This window comes from Asterias rubens, chromosome 6 (assembly GCF_902459465.1).
Source record: "Asterias rubens chromosome 6, eAstRub1.3, whole genome shotgun sequence".
NCBI classification, from domain to species: domain Eukaryota; kingdom Metazoa; phylum Echinodermata; class Asteroidea; order Forcipulatida; family Asteriidae; genus Asterias; species Asterias rubens.
In genome coordinates, this window is record NC_047067.1 from 12,378,529 (window position 1) to 12,393,726 (window position 15,198).

The 15,198-nt window shown below is 38.9% G+C and overlaps 1 protein-coding gene across 20 annotated transcripts in view; it reads left to right on the plus strand.

The window, feature by feature from the left end:
* Window positions 1–15,198, plus strand: part of LOC117291515 (CUGBP Elav-like family member 2) — a 97,847-nt gene that overhangs the window by 24,522 nt on the left and 58,127 nt on the right. For all 20 annotated transcript variants that reach the window (XM_033773276.1, XM_033773275.1, XM_033773267.1 and 17 more), the window contains exon 3: window positions 12,503–12,585. In XM_033773276.1, the coding sequence (XP_033629167.1) occupies window positions 12,503–12,585 (83 nt within the window). The remainder of the gene's footprint in view (window positions 1–12,502; window positions 12,586–15,198) is intronic.

The window sequence follows — 15,198 nt, forward strand, 5'->3', positions numbered from 1 at the left end:
TTTCCAAATGTAAAAAGTGTATTAGATGGGGAATCGAATAAAAGCAATAATGCGCACTGTGTCTTTCATGCAAATGGACGTGTTATCCATGGTCCGTCTATCAAGCACCCAAGTTGTGAACCTTTGATTACAGAGCACTCTCAGTTCACGGCAGCATAAAGCTGGTACTCCCACGATAGCATCTTACAGCAGAGGTTATTTCCATATAGCCAGCGGGATACCGGTTGCTGATGCACGTCTTTGATTAGAAATGCTTTCAGTGCATACTGCACCTTGGAGTATTAGCTTATTCCCATCACTTGGGCACACATGCACATCATCATCTTAAATATGCATTGTTGCGAGACACAGGGAAGTTATTGGAGGGATCAGGTGCAGTTGGATAGTTCATTAGGGCTTCTCAAGTTTGAGGTTCCTTTGCTGAAGTGTTTGCAAACTTAAAATGTCAACGTGTTCTTGTGCATGATGAGTGTAGAACCTCAAACTTCCTTTAAAGAAAATTGAATGAGAATCCCTTAAGCCTTATTTGCACCTCATCATTCACCATCAACGGCAGCCCAGCATTATCCTGGAGATTAGCAGAGTTTAAAATTGTTCTAAATGTTGAGATGGCAACAATGCTCTTTTCGGAGCAAACGCCCCCCTCCTCCTTATAAAAGAGAGAGAGAGAGAGACTAACACATGGTCCTGCAAGTTTTCGAGTACATCTTAGTTACTATTAATAAAGGCTCATTTAAACTGTCCATTTGCTATGCATTGGCCTTTTAGTGGCACAGTATCCTTGGCATTTTAATTTTATTGAATAATCATTTCCAGAAATGTCCTTGCCATGCTTTCTTCATGATACGAAGCGCATCTTTTCCCAGACCATACATATAATTAATTCACATGTTCACAAATAAAACTTGCAATGAGTAATGGTGTTAAGTTGGACTAACCCATCCCCAAGTGCTTGCTGGTATTCTCCGAACGGAAGTAAGAAACACAAATAGTGCAGAGTTTGCTTGATCTCTTTTTGTCGGAGCAGGTCAGAACAATATTGTTCTTCACATCAGTGTGTAAACAAGAGACCTCTCTGTTTCACACCAATGTCATCCCAGCTGTGGTCTTGATTGCCTCAAAAGAGCTCGCCCATTTCATGTATGGCTTTATTAATATAAGGAGCCACCAGAACCCTAACCAGAACACCCCTTGCTGTTATAAATTCATACATTTCTCCCGCACACCATACACACACCACCACACCACTTATGGCTTTTTCCGTGGCTTTGAATCGGAAGACGGACACGCCTGAAGTATTAATACACTTGTTTCTGCATACTCGAGTGCTCATCTGGACATGCTTCAAGAAGCAGCGAGTTCACACGCACCCTCTGTGAATGTCCTGGAATGTTGGCAAGCATTTTTCAATAATATTTTTCAAGAGCGCCTCAAAGCTGGTTGTGGACTTTTCCTGAATGGAAACTTTCACTGTCACAGCTTTATCACTAGCGGGACACATTTCAAGTAACAGCTTATTTACAATAGGAATACAAATGTACATTTCTTGGTTGGATTGGTTTTGGACTTTTCCTGATCAAAAGCTTTCACAACCCAGGAGACTGTATGAGACCACTCTCGGGACACATTTCGAGTAACAGCCTATACACAGTAGGAATGCAAATGTACATTTTGGGAAGAGCCAAAACTTAAGTCAACTCAAATCTGGTTGTGGACTTTTCCCGAATTGAAGCTGTCACTGTTCACTACCTAGGAGACATATAAGATCACTAGCGGGACTCATTTCGAGTAACGGCCTATATACCATAAGAATGCAAATGCACATGTTGTGAAGAGCCAAAACTTAAACCACCTCAAATCTAGTTGTGTTTTTCCCCAAATAGAAGCTTTCACTGTTCACAACCTAGGAGACAAGATAACTTTGAGTAACAGCTTATTTACAACAAGAATGCTAATGTACATTTTGGGGAAGAGCCAAAACTTAATGCACCGCAAATTTGTGTGGTTTTTTTTTTCACCAAATAGAAGCTTTCACTGTTCACAAGCTTGAAGACAAGATATCTAGCGAGACATATTTCCAGTAACAGCCTATTTACACTAGGAATGCAAATGTACATTTTGGGGAAGAGGCGGAACAAAAGTTCCCCATTGTGCGCGCTCTGTTCAAATGTGCAGAGACCTCTCACTTTCTGCAAAAACGTTGTTCCCCTCTCCAAACGGACACTTATTAGATTGGGGGTATCATGCATATGATATCACTGTCAAATCAGTGGCAGCAGCAGCCTGAGAGAGTAAGTGAAGGATTGCCTGTCATTGCGCATCTTCCTTCCATCATGTTCTTCCTCCTTATCAGATTATTTTGGAAAGCCGTCTTTTTTAAAATTTATTCCGCGATGTTGATTACGTTCTGAATGCGATGCGTCAAGATAGCAGTTATTACCCTGCTAGGGATTTACAGGCATGATAGTCGTCCTACTGTAGTCTGTTTTCTGATTTTGTTTGCCCTTTGAAAAATCAAAAGAGTTGTGGTTGAAAAGCCTGAAATGTTGATTAAAGTGTACACCATGTGTACATTTAGGTCAGCTCTTGCACCTCGATGGTATGCTTCTATTTTTTTCCAAGAACCAGATACTATGCCAGGATGTCAATCTTTGCGCAGCGTTTGAGCAGGAATGATACTCTTCCTACATTTTAGTCTGATTTCGATTTTTGATCTATTGGAAAATTCTGAAGAATTGTTGTGAAATAGCTTTAAAAGTTTGTTAAAGCCCCTTGTACTCTATAAAATGTTCCTACTTTTTTCCTAGGAACAAATATCGTGTCTGACGATACTAGCAGTTATCATCTTGCAAGGGATATCAGTGAACGATTTCAATTGTCGAGCAAGGAGCAAAATGCTGCAGAATGTATCAGTTGCGTCCCAAAATCATTATTTGCTACTCAATGTTAGAATTGCAAGGGTCGTGGGTTCGAATCCCACCCGGGTAACTTTGCCTGTGATATTTTTTCACAGGACTCAAGAAAGTACTGAGTATACAGTGCTAACACACATCGGTGTATGGGTAAAACCAAAATTAATATTCTTTATCCCCGATGACAATTTAACATCTCTTACATTTTGTGTGTACAAAATCTGCTCAGTTTAAATATTTTGCTATGCAAAAGTTTTGGCTGAAAACCGTTCCCTAGATATATCTTTGCGCTGCATCTAAAATACATAGTATAGAGATACCCTTTCTGCTCGTCTCCTACTCTCAGCCAAGTTGACATTCAGCTGGTGACATTTAATCATAGTGAACTTCGTCAACAGTCGACAGTAAGGGAAAGATGTAAGTGCTTAATGCTGCCAGAAACTCCCCTCTTATTGGATTAGTGTTGAGTTTTGAATCGCAGCATTTAGACATCTCTTTTTTTATTTTTGAAAACATAATAACAGCCCCTCTATAATTTAGCTGCTAAGGAAACATCTATTCATTGAAAATTTAACTGTCTGCTGCAAAGATGGATAATCTTTACTCTGTGGTTTGCAGAACAGATGTTATGAAAACTGACGGTAATTACTTGAAGTATAAAGGAGAGTATTTTTCCGTACAAGAACATTTCAAGGTCATCGCAATGTTCGTTATAAAAAAGAAACAAAGATTTTAAGAAAAATAGATTGATAGAAACACAAAGTCATTTGTGCAATATTTCAACCTCAATTTCAGAGGGAAAATACTATTGATGTTAGACTCTATGTTTAGTAAACAACCAAAAACATTGCAGTAAAAGAAATGTTTTTGTATAGGCCTTCTAAAATATTTACACACAAAAAGCGTTACGGTTACATAGTTCAATTCAATGGTAGACTCTATGTAATTGAACATCCAAAAATATTGGAGTAAATAAATATTTTTGTATCTAGGCCCCTAATATGTCAAGCATGATATCATTCCTTCCTCAGTCTGATTTTTCTGATTGATTTGTTGCTCTTTGAAAATCTGAAAAATTGTGATTAAATAGCTCACACCATGTGAACAGTATGTACATGTACATGTAGGTCAGCCCTTGTAAAGTATTCCTACTTTTTCCCAAGGACCAAATATTATACCTGTGGACACAAAAATGTAAATGATTACGACCCTACATGATTCTAAAGGCTAAAAGTTTTCATATTGTCAGTTAACTAGAAGTAAGTTTCGACTGTTCGAGGCGTCATCACCGTTGCCTGGACACTTGATATACTTTTAGCCAATCTTGACTCTTGGTTTCCGAGCATTTTTTTTCTGGTTTTGAGGGGGGACGTTTCATTTGTTAGGTTTTATACGCATGACCACAGGGCCTGTGCATTTTCCCAAATTGCAATTTAAAGCAAGAAGCTTTAGCTCGTGTCTGTCGAGCAACAGCTCTCATTCTCGGTGAGTGGATTCTGTTTACGGAGGCAAACTAAAACCATACAAAAGTCAATCTTTTATTTCAATTCATTCCAATTGTTAATTAATTTATCCCCCTCCTCGCTACTCTTATGTCTCTAGGACCTTCTCTTGAAGGCAAACCAGTCGCGAGTTTTTTTTAAAGTCACAAGAAACGAATCTTGAGATTGCAACATCCCGTCTGATTAAGAGCATTTCTTATCTTCCCGTCCTATCATCTTGCCTTAATCTGCCTCCTTGGCTTCTGTCTTTATTTGAATTGGACGTCGTCGTGCATTGCACCTTGAGAACATCATTGAGTTCCACTTTAAATAGCCCAAGAATAACACTTCACGTGCAGCGACATGCTCAACCACGGCGAAGCTCGGGATAAAACACATATTTTTCACTCTGGGGAGTTAAAGTGTTCTGTTTCAGGGAGGAGCTGTGGACTTTCCAAACAGATATTTATGCGGTTTTCAGACAAATTTCCTTTAAAAAAAAAAAATTCCTTGGATTCAACCTTGGTTTGTTATTGATAACAATAACAAATTATTATGTTAACTCGTCTTTTCACGAATTCAAAAAGCCACTTAGACAGTCTCATGAAATAATTGCATGTGTAGTTTATTTTGAATTTATTGATCTGTGAAGCTTTGAATAAATTACTCCACATATGTGCGTGCCTGTTGTCGGCAAGTAGCGCGGTATACATGTAAGTAAATTGTTGTTGGATCAAGTTACACACTGTGGTGTGAGATATTGTACACGGCATGCAAACCCTAAAATCATTAGCGACTCTCGTAGTCTAATGCGACGTTCAAGTGAGAGTATTTAATCCTTGGTCAAAACCCAAGCCCTATTTTCATACACTATTCAAATCAAATTCTGATTGCCCCCATCCCTTTTTAATTTCATGGACTTGTGTTGATTTGAGTGACATTGTCGTTTTGTGTTCATTATTCGAGTACTATAGAGTGTGTATTGTGCTGGTAGGTTCGTGTTGATACTATCCAAGTTGTGCTCATTTACAAATCAGGACTGCAAGAACGTTTTATTAAAGACACCCATGGCAGCTAAACATGCACATCGTCGTGTACACACTGTACTGTACATACATGGGTAATAAGTTGAGAGACTCAAGATAGGTATCTTGGTGTCTATTTACGCAGCAGATGCACGCACCACGCTCTCAATGCGCAGCTAAGCTCACCAACGCTTGTCTCTCCCTATCTACTCTCATCTTCTGCTGTTTGTATCGCGTAATTGTGCCACCTGGTCTTCGTAACTAAGGTGTGAGAAAACCAAGGTCCCTTTTTGTTGTGGTTGCCGAGTGAAGTGAAATGTGCATTGCGGATCCTTGATGATAACACGTACATGAATTCTGGACGTGTGACATCCCTCTAGCAAAATAGCTGTTGGCATCACGTTGGGATTCAATGAATGTATTCTCTTTTCTTCCAATTTATTTCCAAAGATGCTCATAGAGGAAAGCTGTGAAGAAAACAAATCTAGGGTTTGTATGTGAGGTTAAATCCGGGGAAAACTGTCTGTAAGGGTTTTCTTTTTGAGGTAATGTCAAATTGAGAGTGTTTTTTCTGGTCATTGAAGATTTTCCCCTTGCCACCCTAACCCTTTAAAATATAACTCCACTTTAACTATAAATTAATAACGCAAAGAGTTTTATAAAGCGCAGTATTGCTGCAAAACGTCCGCCTCAAAGCGCTATGTACAAAAACAAAGCTAGATAAAAAGACACAAGTCATTAAAATTGTCAAAACGTTTACAAAAATAACATACAACAAGAGTCTAGACTAAAATAAGCGTCGGTCACTGGTCCGCCAGCCTTTGGCAAAATGATGATTAAGAGTTAAAAATATACACTTAACAATAGTAGGGGCAGCTGTAAAGGCCAATAATTTTTAAAAATAAACGCCATGATTTGATTGACTCAGTAGGACGGGGGACTACACAAGTAAACTGATGTAGCTGGACCAATTGTAGTTGTGGGATCTGAATCCAATTCACTCCACCAAGGGCGAGCAGTTAAACAAAATTAAATGCATTATCTTTACTGAAGTGCAATCTGGGAGAAATCTGTGCTTGGCAGCACATCCCAGGTTTTTTTTTTGCTCAGAGTGCTGGGCGAAATGGGGTAGTTCTGGCAGGCCCGACCAGCGCGGCTAAAACACTGCTTAAAAGCTGTATCAGAATCAAGTAACTTCTGCTACGGCTTTGGCCATTTAGCTGCAATGATACTGTTGAAATGGGACAGATAAGATGCTGAGTTACTATAGAGTGTCGGATTTTGTGTGAAGAATGAGGAAGGATCCTAGTAGTTAGGGTTAGTTCAATTTGTAGGAATTTACAGCCCTGCCTGTGGGGTATCTCAAACCATTTAATTTTTTGGGGTTGGATATTTATTGTAGAATCTCTTGAAAAAAATCTGACAAATTTGTTTTCTTCATGTTCTCTGTATTTTATACCCTCATCCCAATGTACAAAGAGAACATCTCTTGCTTAAAATGGATCCAGCATATCGGATAAATGCTGCATCTGTCTCTTGCATCTGTCTCTCACATCTTCCTCCCCTTCCCAAATGTGAAGTGTCTCAAGTTGCCTCGGACAATGGTCGAGGCTCCTTGGAAACTGAGTGGGTGGAGTGGAGGAAGCAACGATTGTCCGCTCTGTCTTCAAGAAACCTTTTGGACGACACGACCCATGTTTTTAAAAAAATCATCTTTTTTTTTCCCCTTCTCCTCTTCCTTTTTGGTGGTCATTACCCTTAGTGTCATACACACTGTTGCCGGAGGGAGGGATGCTCTCCGACTTTGAAGAGCGGAATGTTTTCAATTATGAATGTGATTCGCAGCGGGGGAATTTACTTCAAAAAATCATTGTGTCGGAACGTTTTAACATGTTCATTTTTTGATAGCCCGGACTTAACTTCATTACTGTAGATGCAGTGTGTGTGTATTTTGTTCTCTCCGACTCATCCTGAATCTAGCGACTATACAATTTGTCAGCATTGTGACTCCCAACATAACTAATTGAATTGTACAATTGAATTGTAGAAGTCAGCAGGTGATGCTGTCACTATGTCATCATATTTTTTGTAGTATTTGTTTAATTTTTTTTTTTTTTTAGGATTTCAGGGTTTGCCAATCTTTTTTAGTGACAAGGCAGCTGGACCAGTTAGCTTGTCATACATGTACATTATTGACTAATCCACCAGCTTTTTCAATTAGGCATATTTCGTATTGAATATGGATGCTTTTCAACACCGAACCTGCAAGCTGGACAACTTGAAAATAATTTTAACTGGTTCTGTGTAATAATAGATGTTAAATTTATTAGAATATTAATTTTGGTTTTTACCCATGCACCGGCGTGTGTTTAGCACTCCCGAGTCCTGTGAAAAAAAATATATATCTATGGCACTTTGTAATTTGTTAAAAGGCCAGAGGACCTCCTTTTAGGGAAAACACTTCATGCTCAGAATTTGTCTCTTGAACCAAAGAGTGCAAACTACATCATTGATGTAACAAGGTTAACTTTAACACCAAAAGGTGTCATCAATTGAGGGAGAGAACTTTTACCAAAATAAAGATACTAAATACTGAAGATGAAAACACCCATGTAGAAAAATACCTGAAGATAACCTTGGCATGTTGTAATGGGTTTGGTCAAAGATAAATTCTTTCCTTCATCTGTGGTTTATTCGTTAAAAACAAATTTCCCACTCCAACCAAGGGTCCAGTTAGAGGAATTTACATACATAGAATTTTAAAAAGAAGATAAAATTGTACAATATTACACAAAGTTAGACATGAAAATTTGTTTAGAAGGAAAACATGTTTTATGAAAAAATTTATTTAAAAAAAAAGATTGAAAATAGTGAAATAGTGAAAATATTGTACAAAATGTAGATGGTGCTTTACAATTTGCACAATTATTGTTGTTATTTAATCGTAGACACGCACTGTTTGTTTCCAGTTCCATAGCTGACATGGATGGCTAATTATGCAAGCGCGGTAGCAATGGTTTTTACCAGCAAAGCTGTGACCTTCGGAAATTGCATTGGCTTGCAGGCTAGACAAAAGTACACATAGATCTGCCTAACCTTTTACACAACGTTCAGGTTTGCAAATGGTTTTTAAATTGATGGCAAAATATTGCATGCTCGGCAAACAGTTGTTGGAATATGTTATTAAACTTATTTGTTTGTTTATTTTTTGTTTCTATTTATTTCTATTTATTTCTATATAGTTTTTTTGTTTATATTATTCTCGTAAAACAAAAATTATAATTTTTATTTTGTATTAATTTATTTTGGTATATATATATTTTTTTATTACAATTATTATTATTTTTTTTTGGGGGGGGGAGGGGCCCTTTGATTGGACGCTCTTGTTCAGTATCTGGTTATATAAAGTGTGTTTAAATTGGATTTCTGTTGATTTATTTTGTTTATATTGCCGCTTGGTTTTCCAGGATATTGCATTCATGAACAACAATTTCATTAAATTTCTGATAGGGTTCTGCCTCAATGAACCATGAAAGTTTTGCACTATTTGTAATAACACTGTGTAATCCTTAAACTAATTAACTATGTTAATTAACATCATCGTTATGTTTGCGTTATGAGTGTAATGCTCTAGCATGCTGCTCAAGTAGAGATCTCTGTTTCGAGCAGAAATTTAATAATGTGAACATAGATATCAATTCCGGAAAAACGCTGACTTGACACTCAGTTTATTGTTTGCTGGTCACGTATTGTACGTGTATGTGAATTTTTGTATGAGAGATTTGTACTAGTGACGTCCATGTAGTTCAACATGCAGTAAGCCATGTACATTGTACTTATAGTAATATCTTACCTGCGCATGTACTGTATTAAAGGCAGTGGACACTGTTGGTAATTATTCAAAATTATTGTTAGCATAAAACCTTTCTTGATTAAGAGTAATGGGGAGAGGTTGATGGTATAAAACATTGTGAGAAACGGCTCCCTCTGAAGTAACGTAACCTCAGATATTTTAGAATTTGAGGTCTTGAAATCAAGCATCTGAGAGCACACAACTTCGTGTGACAACAATGTTTTTTCTTTCATTTTTATCTCGCAACTTCGACAACCAATTGAGTTCAAATTTTTCCTGGTTTGTTATTTTATGCATTTTATGTTGAGATACACCAAGTGAGAAGACTGGTCTTTGACAATTACCAAATGTCCAGGGTCTTTAAGTATCACTAAGCACCAATTGAGCCATCTTACACCATGACTGTGTGTCTGTCAACAGTGGCCACATAGTTCCCCGAGGACACACACCATATGTCAACACTTCGCAATGATAGGCACAAGCTCATTTTTATACAGGATCGGGTACACTGCAATTTCTCAGCATTTGAGATGTGTATCAAAACTCAAATTACATGTAAAATGAGCTTTTGTTTGATGCATCACAAATGTGGTAATTTTTGTTTCAAGTCATCTGTGTGCAGATGTTGCTAGAGTTCTGGTTAGTGACAAACTTGACAAACGTGTCAAAGCATTTGAAAGCCTCACAATTTTTGTCTGTCTACAATATCAGATATAGATCCACACACATTCCCCCCCCCCCCCCCCCCCCCCCCGATTAGTTGTTTAGTCAGTACATCACAGTGGGCTTATGTTTACCGACGGTGTTTTTGCAATGATTTTTGTGCTGTGTACATACCGGACAACTTTCTTCTGGTTCGGACGTGCGAATGCATAAATATGTTACACGGCTCGGGTCCAATCCCCCGCACCCTGATGCCTGTGTCTAACATTCGCGAAGACAAATGAACAAAGATGCGAGAATTCAACACATGAGCAAGCTTTTTTACCGTGATTGATTTATTGTCCATTCCTGCCACCTGAATACTCGGGCAGTCTTGGGTGGCACGGAGTGTCAATGTACTATAGATGTACTACTAGAATCATATCGGAGAAAGCGGGGAGGAGGTGTCTTTACACTAAGGATGTTGTTTAGATGGGGCATGTTTTACAAGGTGCACGAACAAGCAAGAAATCTTAACCCATAGATGTATCTTAAAAGAAGTGATAGCATTACCGATTGTCGACAGGAAAACTATCCCCTCAACGCTTGGTTTATGTTTGGATTTACTGATTTTTGAACAAGCACACATAAACGACCAAAAAATCTCTTGAGAAAAATAAGTTTAAACAATCTCAGGTTCAGTAAAAAAAAAGTTGAAAAGTCATCAATAAAATCAGGTATGTAGGTTTATCTGTCGCCTCGAAAGTACATTAACTTGCCCTAGAAATGTACAATGAACAAGACTAAAATCTCCAGACTTTGATCAGAATGCCAGCAACCCTGCCAATCTGGCAAGAGTTAAGGCCTAATGGCAATATATCAATTAGTCTCAGACAAGCAAGAAACCTTTCTCTCGATGATTCGGCACTCCTTGTCCCTACACCGGTCCATCACTCTCAGACACTCCCAATCCAAGATGGCCATTGCCAGCAAACAACTGTCAAGCAGATTGCTCAATGTGTGTTCTGTACTAAAAGACACAATCCACTCTGTGAACACTGGGGTGTAAAGCCCTTTTATCAAAACTATGGATCAAGTTCTGTATGAGACTGTTGTTTAACAGTTTCATATTACCGTCTCCCCCCCCCCCCCCCTTCCTCCTCCTCATTTTCAGTAGAACCATGGAGAACCTGCTTCCGAAGTAAAGTGTGTCCTTTAGCAGGTGCTTGTGTAAGCTTGTTAAAGCTAAAGCTGACAGACCCAATTAGCAAAAGTGGCTGGATGGGATATATCCTTGTGCGGGACGCAAATTCCTCTTCGGTTTGAAGTGTTTGCGGGCCTTTCTGCCACCGATAGGCTGGAGTGTTAATTGAAGAAAACACTACAGTGTGGAAACTCATCATGTGAAACAAACCGTTGTCTTGTGACCGTGTAGTCAATGTGTTAAATGTTCGGCGGCAACAAAATCTTTGTTTTGGCGATTTTGGACGAGCGAAAAGTGATCAGCCAAATCCAACCACACTTGATATTGTACCAGCCATAAAAGGAATCTGAACGATGCAGAGCTGGTCGTGGTAATTAGGGATGACTGGAAAATTTCTGTCAAAGTAGTCCCTTCCTTTCCAATACTCTTTCTACGAGACCATCAAGTTCCTCCATTCGGTAGTTACAATTTTGTTGCGATGGATACAATGCTTGTAGGAGGAGGTGATGATTATTTACAAATAGTTTTACCCCCAAAAACTGGAAAGACAGGCCTGTAACACGATGGCAACGCAAGCCATGGCCTCTGTTGCCCCTGGTCTTTGCCTTGGTGCCCCTTCAACAGTTTCCCATAGACGTTAATATTTTCCAAATGGAAGTGCCCTTTATAACAGTACCATCCTGGTATTGACCAGTGTCAAATCCAGGGAATCTAATGAGTACTTTTTAAGCTTAGTATGAACCTGAAGCAGTACCCTTTAAAGCCACTGGACACTATTGGTAATTTCTCAAAATAATTGGTAGCATAAAAACTTACTTGGTAACGAGTAATGGGGAGCTGTTGATAGGTTAAAACATGGTGAGAATCGGCTCCTTCTAAAGTGACGTCATTTTTTAGAAAGAGGCAATTCCCCACTGAAATATTTGAATCTGATAAGCCTCTGAAAGTGCACAAATTTGTGCAACAATGGTGGTTTTTCTTTCATTATTTTGTAAATATGACTGCCAAAGTAGTTCAAATTGTATACACATATATGTTGGGTTTCATCAAGTGAGAACTTGTCCAGTGCTTTTAAGACACTACATGTAGTCATTTATTGACGTGTTTACCAGTTTGAGCAACTCCAAGATGAGAACCAAGTAGACTCCACACAGATGTCAATTTTATCATCATTAAAAATAACATAAGGTCAGCTATGAATCTCAAGAATGCTTCTATTAATCTCTTAAAAATAAGTGCTCCAAGGCTTCTGTTTTTCTTCCATCCTGAAAGTGAAATGTCAATGTGTTCACAGTTGTTATTTTTTCTGTTGATGTTGCGCACGTACCGTTTATTGCCTTGTCATCTAAAAGCAGATTTTGTTGTTGTTTTTGTCTATGTTTCAGGTTGTTGTTTTGTGACTTACTACACACGTCAAGCCGCCATAGAAGCACAGAAAAAGCTACATAATGTCCACAGGATGCCCCTTGTAAGTAAAAACAAACAAACAAACGCCAACAGTATGACAGCCATCTTGGTCTGGTCCCCTGACTCCTTTTCATGACGCAATAGGGGACCATCTTTTAAGGCACCGAGCCTTAATTTGATGTGCATATGACTGCCTAAATGTACAGTGTATGTGTGTATTAAAAAAATTGTTCAGTGGTAGAAGATCGAGATGGCTGTTGAATGTGAAAAAATACCCTTTTTATGTGTTTTTTTTTTTCAATCTGTATAAATGTATGTACAATTAAGTTATTGCTCTTAAACCGTTTACTAAAACTAACAATCTTTAAGACGAGAGCGCCCTCTCCCCCATAAAAAAAAAGTGGTAAATCAAGTTTGTTAATATTTTAATGTTGCATCTTGTTTTGTATTTGTTCATAAATTCCCTTAGGTTTGTTGGCACACCCAAAAAACTTTTTCCAGAAAGAATTCTTCCAGTTCCGGGTTGAAGGACGAGCACATGAACCGAGACAAAGTCACCGTTCCGGTGTATCTTAAATTGAATGTTATACATATCCGCTGCTCTTTTTTATATTTTGGAGTTGCAGTGTTCTTGAGTAAGAGATGGAGACTAATGACGTATGTGCCGATGGATTTGTCTAGAAACTATTTAATTTATTTTTATGTTGCTGATTGTAACGTCACTGGAAGTGCCCCCCCCCCTCCAATCATCTGGCCGTGACGCTTGCATGTCGCTGTTTTCTCTCTCCACATTAAATTCCATACGACCCTAATACACCACTTAGATCCCGCCGAGTCATGCGACACACTCACAGGCTTTATACAAAAATCCATGAGAAAATAATGACATTTAAGTTAAATGCTGTTAAACACCGACTTCTTAAATAGCATTACATGTGGCAAGATAAAAAAAACCTGGTCTGTGAGATGCGGCAGCCACACTGGTATCTGTCGGTGTGGCATCACACATGATTTGATTGACTGGATTGCCTGCCTAATAATGAATAGTTGATTGAGGTAACCTGTACTATATTAGAGTGCTACTTCAGCCGTTCACACAAATTTTCCCGGCGATTTCTCGAGTGTTCACCCACGCAGCAGGGAAAAATGAGACGGGGCACTGAACACACCTTAGAAATAAATATTCAAAAATCCATTTTGGATATTCTTTCACTTGAGGATGGGCTGATTATGGGTCGGTTACATTAAGTCGATTCGTGTATGGATTTGATGCATGTGAGTTTGTCCAAAATAACGTGTTTGATGGTTATTTTGTTATCTTGGGCGTTTGATTCGTGCAGCTTGCAAATTTAAAGTGATGGACGCATTTTGAAGTCTGTGGAGTCTGTTTCCTGGGATTTTGTGTGGCAGCAAATTGAATTAGGTCCCGGGGGACGGATGTCAGATTGTGTCTAGATGCCTCCAATAAGCGTCCCTCGTTCGGCTTTGCAAAGCTGGACAAATAAGTCACTCTGATGAATCTGCATGGCCCCTTATCCCATGGAGGTTCTGCTTCGTAATATGGCGGGAAAAATTTGGTCTAACTGCAGACGTCCTGAAAAAATTGCCATTGCTGTTTCCATAAACCTAGTTTTCCGCTCCCAGTGGGCAAACTGTTTGCATGATTCTGACCCCCAAAAATTGTAATTGTTTTATTATGATTCTGGTTTATTAAAGACGTTGCACTTGTAGCTAAAGCCTAAATTGGGACAACTCACATTATCGAGATAAAAATAAATAATTTTTGTTTATTGTGTTAGCACTGTATACTCAGTACTATATTGTGTATCCCTAGTGCTGCATGAACAAAATAACGGGCATATTACTCAGGTGGGATTCAAACCCACGTCCTTTATGATTCTAGAGCAGATATCTTACCAGCTAGTCCACTGTACGAAATTGCGCCGTAGCTAGAATCCCCAATGCAAATTTAACATGTATTATAGATAAAAGTTGACAAATGTACGGAGGCTTGCGTCAAAGAGCAAAAGTTTAACACGTAGTTCTCCTTGCGGTCGTTATTGATTTCAATCCTTGTTCCATTCCTTGTAATGACGTAGAGACCACAGAGGCAATGGCTTCTACTGCCCTCGCAGGTCTGAGTTCCAGTGCCTCTTACAAATGACGGCAAAGTCATTCCGATAAGGCTTTTTTTAAGAGATGCCCCACAAGAATTCCAAACCCTGTAGGCTGTCCATCTATAATGAATCTGCTATCAAGGATCATCTCAAGTCATGTTCATCATTAATTGATGTTCAGTGTTTGCCTATGCATTCTATTTCACACTCTTTCGCTCAGCGAGTGTTTTGATGATGACGTTTTACCTTTATACCCCCCCCCCCCCCCCCACCGCCAACTCCGACAGATGTGCATGTAGCGGGAATCTGCTCTCAAAAACATTTCACCAGATGGTTTCGCAGCCTTAAATAGGAACTATCCCAGATCGTAAATGGATTTATTTCAGAATTTTAAAGGGGGGAAAGGGAAAAAAATATCATCGAAGCTTATCATCGAAGCGTGATTGCAAAACAATGAGGAGACTTGAGACAAATCCATTAGAGCTTCTTCATCATCTGGCATCAAATGTTCATGCGTGCGTGGTGAGATACGATTACAACGATAACCTGAGGCCCAT